The 13155-nt window shown below is 45.0% G+C and overlaps 5 protein-coding genes across 9 annotated transcripts; 3 read left to right on the top strand and 2 right to left on the bottom strand.

Annotated features, from left to right (window-relative positions):
• Positions 1 to 177: 177 nt before the first annotated feature.
• Positions 178 to 1979, top strand: LOC117580081 (general transcription factor IIE subunit 1). Of its 2 annotated transcripts, XM_034266331.1 has the most exons (3): positions 178 to 236; positions 287 to 1494; positions 1551 to 1979. In XM_034266331.1, the coding sequence occupies exons 2-3, from the start codon at positions 399 to 401 to the stop codon at positions 1742 to 1744; spliced, it is 1290 nt and encodes a 429-aa protein (XP_034122222.1). In that variant the 5' UTR covers positions 178 to 236; positions 287 to 398; the 3' UTR covers positions 1745 to 1979. The 2 variants fall into 2 exon arrangements, with proteins under 2 accessions (XP_034122222.1, XP_034122221.1); XM_034266330.1 differs by having other exon boundaries at positions 200 to 1494.
• Positions 1980 to 2207: 228 nt separating this feature from the next.
• LOC117580078 (major facilitator superfamily domain-containing protein 6-like protein B) lies at positions 2208 to 8604 on the top strand. 3 transcript variants are annotated; one of them, XR_004573536.1, is made up of 7 exons: positions 2210 to 2878; positions 3862 to 4000; positions 4061 to 4892; positions 4944 to 5411; positions 5473 to 5656; positions 6195 to 6514; positions 8593 to 8604. XR_004573536.1 is itself a non-coding variant. In XM_034266324.1 (6 exons), the coding sequence occupies exons 1-6, from the start codon at positions 2815 to 2817 to the stop codon at positions 6266 to 6268; spliced, it is 1761 nt and encodes a 586-aa protein (XP_034122215.1). In that variant the 5' UTR covers positions 2210 to 2814; the 3' UTR covers positions 6269 to 7173. The 3 variants fall into 3 exon arrangements, 2 of the variants coding, with proteins under 2 accessions (XP_034122214.1, XP_034122215.1); XM_034266324.1 differs by lacking the exon at positions 8593 to 8604 and having other exon boundaries at positions 6195 to 7173; XM_034266323.1 differs by lacking the exons at positions 6195 to 6514; positions 8593 to 8604 and having other exon boundaries at positions 2208 to 2878; positions 5473 to 6122.
• Positions 6707 to 8398, bottom strand: LOC117580087 (biogenesis of lysosome-related organelles complex 1 subunit 6). The gene is made up of 5 exons (XM_034266340.1): positions 8258 to 8398; positions 7981 to 8199; positions 7832 to 7916; positions 7239 to 7325; positions 6707 to 7133 (listed from the first exon to the last, which is right to left on the bottom strand). Exons 1-5 carry the CDS (start codon positions 8281 to 8283, stop codon positions 7029 to 7031), a joined length of 522 nt encoding a protein of 173 aa, XP_034122231.1. The 5' UTR covers positions 8284 to 8398; the 3' UTR covers positions 6707 to 7028.
• LOC117580086 lies at positions 8399 to 9965 on the top strand. The gene is made up of 3 exons (XM_034266339.1): positions 8399 to 8592; positions 8650 to 9061; positions 9132 to 9965. The coding sequence occupies exons 1-3, from the start codon at positions 8448 to 8450 to the stop codon at positions 9253 to 9255; spliced, it is 681 nt and encodes a 226-aa protein (XP_034122230.1). The 5' UTR covers positions 8399 to 8447; the 3' UTR covers positions 9256 to 9965.
• A 399-nt stretch (positions 9966 to 10364) lies between these two features.
• On the bottom strand, positions 10365 to 13139 carry LOC117580080 (2-(3-amino-3-carboxypropyl)histidine synthase subunit 1). Of its 2 annotated transcripts, none has more exons than XM_034266329.1 (3): positions 13000 to 13139; positions 11248 to 12046; positions 10365 to 11182 (listed from the first exon to the last, which is right to left on the bottom strand). In XM_034266329.1, exons 2-3 carry the CDS (start codon positions 12040 to 12042, stop codon positions 10583 to 10585), a joined length of 1395 nt encoding a protein of 464 aa, XP_034122220.1. In that variant the 5' UTR covers positions 12043 to 12046; positions 13000 to 13139; the 3' UTR covers positions 10365 to 10582. The 2 variants fall into 2 exon arrangements, with proteins under 2 accessions (XP_034122220.1, XP_034122219.1); XM_034266328.1 differs by lacking the exon at positions 13000 to 13139 and adding an exon at positions 12337 to 12838.
• Between the last annotated feature and the right edge of the window lie 16 nt (positions 13140 to 13155).

Raw genomic sequence — 13155 nt, 5'->3', positions numbered from 1 at the left:
ATCAATTTTACACAAGATCGGTTAGTTTTCATGACTTTCTTTTATTAACTTGTTTACAAAATAATGTTCAAACCAAAAAACAGAATAGCAAAATAGAGGAATATAATTTTGATCTGCAAATTTACGGTATATTTTGGAATATTCTTGAGGGTTAGCCGGTCGTTTTGTCGATAAATCCGCGGTCACACTACTGCAGTGCATTGAAAGAACATAAGTTGAAATTTTAACAAAACAGGGTAAATAGGATACATATGGCTTCAAAACGTTAAAAAATGTATAGTCGTAGGTACCCTGCCCGCTGCCTGTAACGAAATCAACGCCCCCTCCTGCGGTTGAGAGGAAAACTGGGCGAAGCGCGTGGATGCTATTTGGTGGCACCACAGGCGTAGATACACGAGATGTCGTCGACATCAGCTGCTGCATCCAACGCAGCACCGGCTAAAGAGGTGCGCTATGTCACCGAGGTGCCCAGCAGCCTGAAGCAACTGGCGCGACTGGTGGTGCGAGGATTCTACTCGCTGGAAGATGCCCTGATCATTGACATGCTGGTGCGGAACCCCTGCATGAAGGAGGACGACATTGGCGAGCTGCTGAGGTTCGAGAAGAAGCAGCTGCGGGCGCGGATCACTACTCTGCGCACCGACAAGTTCATCCAGATCAGACTCAAAATGGAAACGGGGCCGGACGGCAAGGCGCAGAAGGTCAACTACTACTTCATCAACTACAAGACATTTGTGAACGTGGTCAAGTACAAGCTGGACCTGATGCGCAAGCGGATGGAGACGGAGGAACGGGATGCAACCAGCCGGGCCAGCTTCAAGTGCTCGATGTGCTCGAAGACGTTCACGGATCTCGAGGCGGACCAGCTGTTCGACATGGCCACGCTGGAGTTTCGGTGCACTTACTGCGGCAGCTCGGTTGAGGAGGACAGTGCGGCAATGCCGAAGAAAGACTCTCGCCTGATGCTGGCCCACTTCAATGAGCAACTGCAGCCGCTCTATGATCTCCTGCGCGAGGTGGAGGGCATCAAGCTGGCACCGGAAGTCCTCGAGCCAGAACCGGTGGACATAGACACGATACGTGGCATTACGAAACCGAATGCCCTACGACCCGAGGGCATGGCGTGGTCAGGTGAGGCGACGAGAAACCAAGGCTTTGCCGTTGAGGAGGCGCGTGTCGATGTGACCATTGGCGGTGATGATACGTCCGACAATGTGGTTGAGCGCAAGTCGCGGCCCATTTGGATGACGGAGAGCACTGTGATAACCGATGCGGATGCGGCGGAGGGTGCTCTGCAGGACGTTGCCCAAACGTCGAGCACATCCGGACACCGGAACCGCAAGGAAAACGAGGATATTATGTCGGTGCTGCTGCAGCATGAAAAGCAGCCCGGCCAGAAGGAGCCCCATATGAAGGGAATACGCGTCAACTCTTCGAATGCAAACTCGAGCGATTCCAGTGACGACGAGAAGGACATAGACAACGCCAAGATACGTAAGTGGCTCAGATTTAGATCAGGATGTAGTCTCAATGTAAATTCCTACCTGCAGCCGATCTCGATTTTGAGAACTACAGCAACTCGGAGTCCGAGGAGGAAGCCGACGATGTGCCTACTGTTTTAGTTGCCGGACGGCCTCATCCCCTGGATCAGCTGGATGACAAGCTGATAGCCCAAATGACGCCGCAGGAAAAGGAGAACTATATACACGTCTACCAGCAGCACTACAGTCACATTTACGACTGAGTGCCTCTGCAGCACTTTCCCCCATTCTGCCCTGACTAAACTTTATGGATAGTGTCATTGTAGCTCTAAGTACAATAGTTCCACACAAAAAATGGTACAAAATCATCAAATTTGGTTTACAAAAAGCGCGTCACCATAATTTGAAGCAACCCTTAATATGTTTGTAAATTCATGAAATATACATATACCTTGCTAGCAAGATTTTTGCCTGCTTTAATGCAGTGATTGACTTAAATACTTTGTACCTATTTTATTTGGCTGAAGCGAATTAGGCTTAAGAATAACAATAATAAGGCTTGTCTACACTTTAGTTACTTGCACCTCTTGTTTAAAACCGATAGACTGATTCCTAAGACCGATAGGTAGCGTATCGAAATGAATAGAACCTATCACGTGCGGTACTTTGCATTCTCTACCATCCCCGACCAGCTGTTTGCTATTTTGGTTTATTTTTAAATTTATTATTTGCAAATAAAGCCAGCCAGCCCTGGTCATGTGCGGTAGAGTGGGCGTATTTATTCAGCTTACAACAAATAACGTGCCACAGATAAGCGGATAGCCGAGAACACACTATGCACAGTTACACGGCTCGGTGGAATTAGATGTCGATATACAAAGTGGGGCCAGCCAGCCGCTGAAACTTCGGCCACTTGTATTTTTCTTGCCAGGCGCGAATGACACTGACTGACTCGTGGTGCGGCGTGCATATGAACCCCAATGGAAATGTGAGACTTTGCAAAGTATTCCAAAAGCGGTTGGGATAATTATTTCGGACAGACTTTGTGTGATAAGTGCTGCAGTTCCAACAGAAGCTAAATGCTGATGCATCGAAATCCAATTGGAGTTGGAGAAACGTGATCGCGCTTACCCATACCAGCACATGCATAGCTGGAATTCTCGTATATAATCGTATGTACAGACGTACATAATAAGTAAATGTTTATACACGGGTAATAGCATTCCCATAGTAATAGCTGGAAACGAGCAAACGAATTGCAATCAACAACACGCAATTATTATTGGATCTTCGTTAGCGTAGCGGCTGGTTCCTCGAGTATAATTAAGCCAAAATGAAGACAAACATTGATAAGGAGCTGCTGCCGATGAAGGCTCATTACTTTCTGTTCAATGCCGGTGAGTATCCATGAGTAATTAATTAAAGTAGTGTTCTGCCCTGCACATTGTCATGCGGAATTCAGATTTTGGAAGGGTAAAAGTCACATTGAACCGAGCGACTAAAGTGCAGATAAGCAACACGATAGCGCACTTTTCAAAGCGAACAGATTGGCCACTAAACAATGGGGGATACTTCACCGATAAGCCAAAAGCAAAGAACGAGAAAGGGAAAGTGTTTCGATTGAAATCAAACAAATTGAGTAGACGTCGAATCAGTTGGCGACACAAGATGAAAAAGCTGTGGCAAGCAATTCCACGCTGAACTAAGCAATTAATATGACTAATTGGTGGCTGATTGAATATTGAATACTCGTTTGAGAGTGGGGCCACAAGATGGAGAATTCATCTTGATAGTTATCTTTTATGGTTATTCTGTACGTGTGAAGATAAAAGCTCACTACAATTAGTAGACTATTTTGTGGGGTAAACACAGACTGTCAATGGAGATAACATACGCAACGCAATACTGTCAACTGTCTGCTATTATGTCAAAGGTATGGGTTAGGCCAAATGTTCAAATGTTCATCGAGGTAGGGCCACTGCTGCTGTCGTCGTCGTCGTCGTCGTCGTGTGTGTGCCCATCCCATACGGTGTGCTATCAAAAGTTAAGACCCGTCGACAGCCGAACCACTTTCAGCAATTAAAGTTTCGCTTTTACTTCTTTCAATTCAATTAACATTTAATTCCATTTCGACAAACGGCAGACGCCTGTCTAATTCCACTTGTTTACGGTGCACTTTTTCTTATCAGACATGCGAGTAAACACCCCGTTTAGGCTGCCCCAAATGCCCAGGCATTATGTACACACATAGAACGTATCAGATTTAGCTGCATAAATATGAATACGCTTATGTAGATTAGTTTAGTTACTTATCAGCTTATCAACATTTGTCTCTGTTCTCATTATCTATTATGTTCTAAATGCTGTTCTCGCTTTTCAGGCACCGCACCCGTTGTACCCTTTATGCCGACACTGGCCCAGCAGCTGGGCTATTCCTCGGTGGTGGTGGGCACCATGTACATGATATTGCCCATCATTGGAATGCTGGCAAAGCCGCTCTTTGGCTACATAGCTGATCGGTAAATAGAGCTATCTCTCACCCTTTCCGTGACTCGATCTCTCATTGTTCCCACTTGCAGCTACCATCGACATCGATTGCTATTCCTCAGTGGACAAGTGATCACTGGCATTGCATTCTTTATGATTATGTTTGTGCCGGCCATAGACAAGCCACTGCCCCAGGTGCAGTTCCACTGCCACGCAGGCGTGTCCAGCATTAGGCACTGTTCGGAGCACGGTGAGTGCGTGGAGAATAATATGGAATTGTTCTACGGAAATCAGACACTCGCCTGCGATCTGCAGTGCGACGCCGAGCCCTTCATGTGGGACATTGTGTGCGAGGATTGGCTGAAGAATCAAACGGAAAACTGTGCGGCAAACCGCACCAATCCGCAGCTGAACTTCAGCACCAGCATCAACATGAAGGACATTGTCGAGGAAGCTGACTGCCTGTTCTTCATGATTCCCCAAGATCGTGGCGAGGTGGCAGGCCAAAGCGTGCCGCTCTATTGTCCAGCGGGAAAGCAGTACTTCAACGCCAGCTGCCGCATGGACTGCCACGATGACTACCTGAAGGAGCAGCTCTCTGAGAGCCCCGTGATCAACACGATGAGCGCAATGGCACAGCCTCAGTTCTGGTTCTTCTTCGGCATGCTGATCATCAGTTGGATGGGCATGGCCGTGGTGGTGAGCATTGGCGATGCCATTTGCTTTGGCATCCTCGGCGATCGCCATCATTTGTATGGCAAGCAGCGGCTGTGCGGCTCGCTTGGCTGGGGTATCTTTGCGCTACTTGCTGGGGTCCTGGTCGATCACATGTCGAACGGCAGTGCCAACAAAAACTACACGGTTGTGTTCTGCATGGCGCTCGTTATAATGGGCTTCGATGTGCTTGCCTCCTCCAAGCTGAAGGTGAGTTTGCAGCTCTATCCATTCTGTTTCCTTTCTAACGATTTATTGCAGGTCACCCAAACACACTTGTCTTCCAACATACTGAAGGATGTTGGCCAAATGTTTCTCTCCCTGCGCTGTGTCATCTTCTTTCTGTGGTGCGTGGCCATTGGCTTTGGCACGGCGCTGATCTGGAACTTTCTGTTCCTGTATTTGGAGCTGCTGGACAAGCAGTACATGGGCTGTGGCAGCTCCATCAAGACACTGGAGGGTCTCGTCATGGCCATCCAATGCTTTGGCGGCGAGCTGCCGTTCTTCTTCCTGTCGGGCTGGATACTGAAGCGCATCGGGCATGTGAATGCCATGAGCCTGGTGCTCTTTGGCTTTGGTGTACGCTTCATTTTGTACTCTATGCTGCAGAATCCCTGGTACATACTGCCCATAGAGCTACTGAATGGCGTCACCTTTGGCCTGTTCTACGCTACAATGGCCTCCTATGCCAGCATTGTGGCACCACCCGGCACTGAGGCAACCATGCAGGTACGTTACATCGAAGATGTTGATCATAATCGGTTCTTATACTGCCTGTTCCTCCACACAGAGTCTGGTGGGTGCCATATTCGAGGGCGTTGGCGTCTCCATGGGCAGCCTGATTGGCGGCATTCTATTCAATGGCGATCCGCGCACCACTTTCGAGATCTTCGGCATTGCCGCCTTCATCATATTCGTTGTGCATGTCTCCATTCAGATGTTCCTGCAGCGAAATGGCAGCACTGATGAAAACGGTAAGGGTAGGGTGTCAACTGGTTCCGCTTCCGCATCTACATCCTCGGAGGCAGCTAAGCCAAAAGACACGCCTGAAGTACGCTCAATTAAGAAAGAAAATGACGGGTTCAGCGATGTCGATCTGAGCTGATGAGCAGTTCGGTATCCATAGATGATAGCTCCATGAATTTATAGAAGTATTAAGCAAGAGCCATAGAAAATAGACGCTACCGAGAATGTGGCAAATGTACTTAAAATTTTCAATGACTTGAATGCAGCTAAATAACGTATTACCAGATAGATATTTAAGTTAATATTTGCCATTTACTGGACCACACATAGACGCTCTCTCAGGTGCAGAAAAGAAGCTCAAAATTAATTTACACGATCAGTGAGATGATCTTTTAACTTTAAATAAATGGCCATTGGATATTGTTTCTTAATAAAAAAAAAACAAACAAAAGAACATCGATTTGATAACGAAAATTCCTGCTTATTAAATTAATAATTTTGCTTTCATTTTTATTACTTAACTAATGAAAATTCTGATACTTTTAGGCACTGTCAAATATCTCGCACCGACAGATGCAATGCACATGCTGAATGATCAGGAGTATAGTAGAGTTAGCTAAGAAGATCGTAACACCAACAACCACCAAGAAACGATTAAGGGACAAACCTCTACTGTTCCGCTGAATGCTCCACCACTCCACACCGACATCTTTCCACCTTTAATGCTGCATGTTGAATGGATATTGATGTAGTTTGATGATTGATGATTGTATTGTAAACGTGCTTTAGTTTAGTAGTTATACAAACTGTGAAACCTCTCTGCGTGCATGCTGCGTACTCACAAAAACACTCTCCCCTCATTTTCAGTATGAACAATTCTTAATTAATTGTAGAACTACCAGTGCAGCAGGCTGATGCATGTCTTAAGATTTTTTCCTGATCAATTATTACTATGAATTTAACTATAAATATCAAGCCGCTGCTTTTGGAGCTGTGAATGTTTAAATATTGTTTCTCACACACCACTTAATCTTAATGTTTAACATATGATTATATTATTTAATATTTGTAGTTAAATTTATTCGATTGGCTCCTTGCTCCGGCCTGGCATGGCCTGGCTCTGCCTGCATGTGGCCTCGTTCTGTGGCGAAATCTCCAAAGTATTTACTTAATTATACAACTAAATTACAGTCAACAATGTAACACTGCATAACATATGTATATGAACATGCATATACACTTTTACAATTAATTATTAATATTGTTTTTTTCCATATGGTCCAACTTTTGTTCTACTGTTGTGTTGTGTATTTAGTACTTAGTTAGTTGTTAATGTGGGAAATCCAAATATTATTTTAAGCTGCCAGACGCTGGTTGCGTCTACTGCGTCTTCTGGCTGCCAATGAGCGACTCTTCGTGCTGCTGCCGCTCGAGCTTGCGCTGGTAATCACGCTGCTTGCATGCCGCCACGTTCGCGGCCCGTTTCTGTAATCGCAAATTCAAAGATAATAAACGTTTAAGTGAAGATCTTGCATGTGTTTTCTTTTGTGTCTTTTCGTTTTTATGCACTTATAAAGTTTATTTTCGTACCTTCAACTCTTTGGTGCGCTGGTAGATACCCTGCATCTCCCTTTTGACACGCGTCAGCTTTTCCTTGTAGCGCTTCACGTCGCCCATCTAATAAATACAAAGTAATGGCCCATAAAAACACGTACTTTACGAATGCTATTACTTTGCTTCGTGGATTTCCTGTAGATAAGATCCCAGACTATTGGCATTTGCCTATAGCCAGTGATAAGATTTCGTTTAACCGAACAACCTTATGCTTAATGCTATACCAATTGTGCCTTAGCAACTCTTTTTAGACCAGTGCTCGGCACGGCCTTGTCTAAAGGGTAAAGGACAAGGCGCTGCCGCTCACATACAGGCGTATTACAGTTATTCGTACCAATACCTAATTAGTGAAATGTTCCGTTTTGCGTGCGTCTTTACACACAAATGAAAAAACGGCACGTTAATTGTATGTATGATTAATGGAGATTACGATTGTGAAAAATATTCTTGAAATGCCAATGATTAGTAAATAATTAAATATAAAGTTCAGAATAGAAATTGTTTCTGCATTTGCAGGCACAGCCTATCAGTGGACTGCTGCTCGTATCTTCTCTTGTTCCCCCACTCACCATATCATTTAGCTTGGCTACTTCACTGCAGTCTAGCTTGTACTTTTCCTTGGACAGGTCAATGTAGATCTTGTTTTGTTTGCCACTAACACAAAAAACCAGACACATTCATTAAGGGAACGAACGGCAATGCTTTTGACGCTACTCACATCAGTTCCCTCAGCTGGCTGCGCACACGATCCAGCGGTGGCTCTGCTATTTGGAGCACCCCAGCGGATAGTTGCACCGCCGCAAGACTGCCACCCAAAGCATCCTGGTTGATGGCTGACCAACAGGTGGAATTGTCGGTTGTTGCTTTCGTAGCCGCATTGAGGCGGTTCCTTCGGTCACTGGCTGTCTGATCGGCCGCGAGCTGCTCACTGATGACGCTATAGCGGAATATTAAACACATTTTTGGCAACACATTAATTAAAACCAATGCATTACCTATTAATATTGCTGCTTTTTAACATAATTTCAAAAATAAGATAATAAACCCAGGAATAAACAAAACAAAACAATGAATGTGGAGCAGCTGACTAAAAGGTGTTGTAAAGTGCCGAACATCCATGCATATCGATAGTATTCATTTTGATACAAGTAAATAAAAATTGTTATTGCTCCAATCCAAGACAAAATGCGTTGTGCTGTTAGAAATTGTGGAAATAACAATGAAAAAGAAAACAAAAGGAAGTGGCGCTACTTTCGCTTTCCGAAATATAATCCCCAGCTTGTAAAATGGATCGAGTTTTGCGACCGGGATGCATTAAACCCCTTGACAGGTATAACCCTTCATCCTCCAAAGTGGAAGAAACTAATCATTGAGACTTTTTGAACAGCCTGCATTTGCAACGAGCACTTTAAGTTGGAAGATTTCGAAAGGAATATGCAATACGAGTTTGGATTCAGTCAAAAGAATCCAACCATACTAAAGACTGGCTCATGTCCCACACTCAAGCGCCCCGAAACGGTGACAAAGTCGCCCATGAAAAAGAGGCGCTCCGTAAAAAGAAAGGAAGTAAGCAATGTGCAGCAAGAAGTGGAAGTGGAGCTGTGTGACTTTGCCACAGACTTAGAAGGCCTGGATGAGAACTCAACCAGCGTGATACAACAGTCTAAAGAAACGGACTTTGCGGAAGACCAACTACATTACCAGCTCGAATTTGTGGAAGCCAGCGCGAACTCCATGGACGAGGTGGAGATCATCGATACAGAAGATGCCACTTATGTACGACATTTGGAGCATGAAGTGTAAGAAACTGTGAACTTTTCTATACACTAGACCATGGCTACAATATAATTTGTATTTGTATATTTTTAGGACCTCCCTGCGGCGTGAAGTTTTCAATCTCAAAGATGATCGAAAGAAACTGCTCGAAGTAATTCAAAACCTTAAGGAAACAATTCGTGGAAATTCTCTGCTGCGGGAAGAATCCGCTGATTAAACAGAGATTAAAAGTGAGGCAGCACACTCGACTGATTAGATGTACAACCAAATATTAAAGAAACTCATAAAAAACTCGATTTACCATTTAATAAGTGTAGTAAATGTTACTATTATGAATTTATATGTAAAAGGAGGCCAACTCAAATGTTGCCAGGCTTTCAATTTAATTGCAAACTAGGAATTATTTTTAAGGACAATAAACAAATATTAAAGACACAAACAACATTAGATCCGGTTCGCTGGAAATTCTTTATCTGAAGCCCTAACCTACCTACTTACGTGCATATTTTCCTTGCTATCAACATAAGTGTTTTCCCTGAACATTTCCAGGTCTGCCCGCGGCTATCTTTTCCCTGGAATTCCATGGACTAGCAATGGCATTTTCTCCAAGGTCAAAGTCATTAGAAAGGCAATATCCTTTTTAATATTTATCGCTACCTGCGGAAGTACGAGTGCTATGGTATATAAGCGCTTGTGCTGACTGTAGTCGACCTGCACTGCAAGCGTTGAGTTCTAACCGTCAACATCCAGCAGCTACTGGCAACAGTTACTACCCACGCCGCAAGAGCGTGGCAGAGCCTGAGGTGCAACTGACGAGGACTAGGACCAACCAAGACAACATGGAATCAACAACTCCAGAACTTCAGCCCCCACTTGGCGCTTGCAGTGTCAGCCAACTAGCTTCAAATTAAATAATTGTAAATTATAGTCAATTCGATAGTTCAATTGTATATACTATAGTTAGTTAGTCAAATCAATATCTTAGCCAATCTAATCAATTTTAGTTCAATTGTACATACAACCGAATAGCCAATTGTTTAGCTCAAATTTATTTAGCGTAATTGTTTGTGTATATTTTAAATATACGTGATACTGTTTCTGCAATAAAATTAAATTTATCAAACAAATATTCCATGCAAAATATTCTATGAAATCGATGACAAGACTTTCACTCAAAAAAGATGTTCAACAGTTGGCATTGTTTTAAACATTATTTTAATGTTAAAGAGCATTGTAAATTGTTGCTGTTATTATAACAATTGCATCGCTATGGGAAATAAACATAGAAAATTCAACTAAATTGCTAGAACTTAAAAAAAGATTCCATTGAGAGCACACCCAAATCGCATATATATGTAAATTTGATCTGAACACATGAATAATCTAAATTAGAAGCCTTAAAAATCAAATTTTGTACTAACTAAATTAGTAGGTAAGCATTATATTTGGACAGACGACCTTAACATGAAAATAACTTAGCAGAAGGTCGCATGAGATGGAGGGCTCTGTGTGGCTGCTAGGCAGAGGCAGAGTTAGCACAGCGCTTATCCCTTTTTATAGTCCAGCAGATCGGCCAATGCTGCCGCCTTGCCGGTGTCGTCCTTCTCCAGCTCGGCTCGCGTACAGCGGCCGCAGCAGTCGGCTGAGGGCTTGTTTTCGCACTCTCCTAGGGCGGGCGGTTTGAAGTTGGGTGTCCAGGGGCCTAGGCTGCCGCTAGCATAGAAGTCCATTGGATATGCACTATTGCGCGGCGAAGCATTGTGAGGCGTCCACTCCACATCGCCCAGCACCACGGAGAGCTCGTAGGGATTCAGAAGAGGCTGGCTAAACGCCGAGCCCCAATCGATGGAGAGACGGGGGCAGGCTATCTGCACAAAAGCATCGATGTCCGCGAACAGAGCGAGCTTCTGGGGGAAGATCTCCGACAGCAATATGGTTGTGGTCTCGATTCCCTTGGCCTGCAGTCGCTTCTCCAGAAATCGGTGTACTCTTGAGCTGCCCTGCCGGCCCAGCGTTCCTAAAATGATGCCGATGCGTCGTGCCTTCTTGGCGCGCTGCACAGCACCCAGACGCAGATCCTGCATGGCCATGTGGTCATACTGCTCGAATGTGAACTTTTTCTCATACGGATCGTACTTGTAGGCCTGCGTGAAATAACAAAAGAAAAAGTCTTAGTGCATCTCCAAGTGGGAAGTGGGCAAAAACAAACCTTAAGCAGCGGGTTGGCAATCATGGCAGACTCGAGATGGAAGCGCCCGTCGCCCAGATAGATAATCATTTGCGTCGTCTCCGGCAGCTGCGGGGAGGTGCAACCCAGTATTTCGCCCGGACTGAGGGGCTTGGCCTGGGGCACTATCACATCATAGCCGGCAGCCTTCAGCTCCGTTGAGGCGGCCTGGAGTGTGGTGACAAACTGTATCGTGCTGACGAGGGCTATTTGGCCCACTTCTGGCTTGAAGTTCAGCTTGACTGAGTCGAGGAAGTGCAGTGGATCGATCTTGATGTCCACGAATATGTAGAGTACTTTGATGCCGCAGGTCTGGTCCACGGGTATCAGGCAGCTGTGACCATAGTGCACCAACAGCTCCGCGCCCAGAGCCTTGGCAGTGTAGTCATCCACGCAGCAGGCACCGTACGTGACGTCTCCCATGATGACGGTGTCGGCGCTGGTGAAACGCTCGATGATGTCGCTGATGACCATCGCGTACATCAGCAGACCCTCCGGCAGCTGCAGGGCCACGCGCTTCGCCTTCATCTCGCGTATCCGCCAAATAGTCTTGTGCAGCTCAAAGTTATAGTTCGAGGGCAGGCGGCCGATGGCCTGCTGCAGCACGGGGTCATCGAGCAGCTCCTGGGGTATGCGATTGATGCGGGCCTTTGGCTTGAACACCTTCTTGGGCTTGGCTCGCACCACAACCACATCGCTGCTGTTGTTGTTGTTGTTCATGATATTGCTGGTGCTGGTGCTCAGCAGCTCGCTGCCTGGCTGGATCAAGTCCAACATAGTGCTGCAGAAACCAGAAAATTGAACTCAAATGAGTATTGATGGATTAAGCCCAGCAAATATGTAGATTTGAAATGCGTAAAATCAAATTCAGCAAATAAACAGACAACCGAATCAGATGTCGATGTGAGTCGACAGGCGTACGTGACTGCGGACGCGAATGGAATGGAAGGACAGGCCCCCTCTAACTGCCAAGTCACCGGCTGCAACCGGAACAGAAACCCGAATTCTTATAATTAGCACACGACAAAACAAAACAAAGCAAAAAATCGAATGACTCAGGCGCAACCTCACCTTTAGAATCACTTTTTGCAGCAACTTTCAAATTAGAGCCGCGCCAAGGTTCGTTGCATTTACGATTGGTGTAGTAAATACCCTGTAGCCAATGCGAACAAAAGGTATACGAGATCTCACTATTCAATTATGCTAAGAATATAATCGCGTGCGACAGTAGTTCTATTTTTATTTGATTAATTTACTGGTTATTTAACAGGAGCAGACTGACTGACAATGAGAGAATTTCAAACTTCAATGCCGCGTGAACGTTAAGTGCTGCTGCTGTCTGGGTTCGGGGGTTGCGCTGCCGCTGCTGCATAGAAATTGGTCACTGAACTTTCGTATACTCGCACGTTGCGCCATTGATAACTGTTTCTGAGTCACGTAGGCCACACAGTGTGCAACAAGGCACGGTTGCAGGGTTGGTGTCTTCGCTGTCGGGTCAATTAATTTGGATTGCATCGATGAAAATGTCACGAAATAGTGGATGACATTCTGGTTTTGCCCTTGCCCTTTATTCTAATGTGTTGTTGCAATGCGATACGAAGGGGATGTGGATTATGAAATATTCCCGAGGCACAGCTGTTAGTTATGTTTATGTGCTGTGTTGTCGAGTGTTATTTTGGCACATTTTCCCTCTTGAATTTGGCACTGTTTATTTTTTAACTTGTTGCTATGTACCTTTAATTTGTTGTTTTTAAAGAGCACACTGCACCTACCATTCAGACGTAAATTTACTACTATTTACTAATTTATCAACAAAACCGCGTGTGGAAGTACATTTGCCCTCAAGTTCAAACATCGATGACACAATCGATGGTTTTATAACTGCGCATC

The sequence above is a fragment of the Drosophila guanche genome, unplaced genomic scaffold (genome assembly GCF_900245975.1).
Source record: "Drosophila guanche unplaced genomic scaffold, DGUA_6, whole genome shotgun sequence".
Taxonomy (NCBI): Eukaryota; Metazoa; Arthropoda; class Insecta; order Diptera; family Drosophilidae; genus Drosophila; species Drosophila guanche.
The sequence above is the reverse complement of the archived record's forward strand: the minus strand, read 5'-3'. Positions and strand labels throughout refer to the sequence as shown.

Coding starts and splice junctions, on each gene's coding strand:
- LOC117580081 (XM_034266331.1), top strand. CDS start 399: ATGTCGTCGACATCAGCTGCTGCATCCAACGCAGCACCGGCTAAAGAG. Junction 1,495..1,550: donor CATAGACAACGCCAAGATAC/GTAAGTGGCTCA, acceptor TCCTACCTGCAG/CCGATCTCGATTTTGAGAAC.
- LOC117580078 (XM_034266323.1), top strand. CDS start 2,815: ATGAAGACAAACATTGATAAGGAGCTGCTGCCGATGAAGGCTCATTAC. Junction 2,879..3,861: donor TTACTTTCTGTTCAATGCCG/GTGAGTATCCAT, acceptor CTCGCTTTTCAG/GCACCGCACCCGTTGTACCC. Junction 4,893..4,943: donor TTGCCTCCTCCAAGCTGAAG/GTGAGTTTGCAG, acceptor GATTTATTGCAG/GTCACCCAAACACACTTGTC.
- LOC117580087 (XM_034266340.1), bottom strand. CDS start 8,283: ATGTTAAAAAGCAGCAATATTAATAG. Junction 7,326..7,831: donor TAGCCAAGCTAAATGATATG/GTGAGTGGGGGA, acceptor TGTATTTATTAG/ATGGGCGACGTGAAGCGCTA. Junction 7,134..7,238: donor AGCGCACCAAAGAGTTGAAG/GTACGAAAATAA, acceptor TTGCGATTACAG/AAACGGGCCGCGAACGTGGC.
- LOC117580086 (XM_034266339.1), top strand. CDS start 8,448: ATGCGTTGTGCTGTTAGAAATTGTGGAAATAACAATGAAAAAGAAAAC. Junction 8,593..8,649: donor TGCATTAAACCCCTTGACAG/GTATAACCCTTC, acceptor CTTTTTGAACAG/CCTGCATTTGCAACGAGCAC. Junction 9,062..9,131: donor CGACATTTGGAGCATGAAGT/GTAAGAAACTGT, acceptor GTATATTTTTAG/GACCTCCCTGCGGCGTGAAG.
- LOC117580080 (XM_034266329.1), bottom strand. CDS start 12,042: ATGTTGGACTTGATCCAGCCAGGCAGCGAGCTGCTGAGCACCAGCACC. Junction 11,183..11,247: donor TTGCCAACCCGCTGCTTAAG/GTTTGTTTTTGC, acceptor TATTTCACGCAG/GCCTACAAGTACGATCCGTA.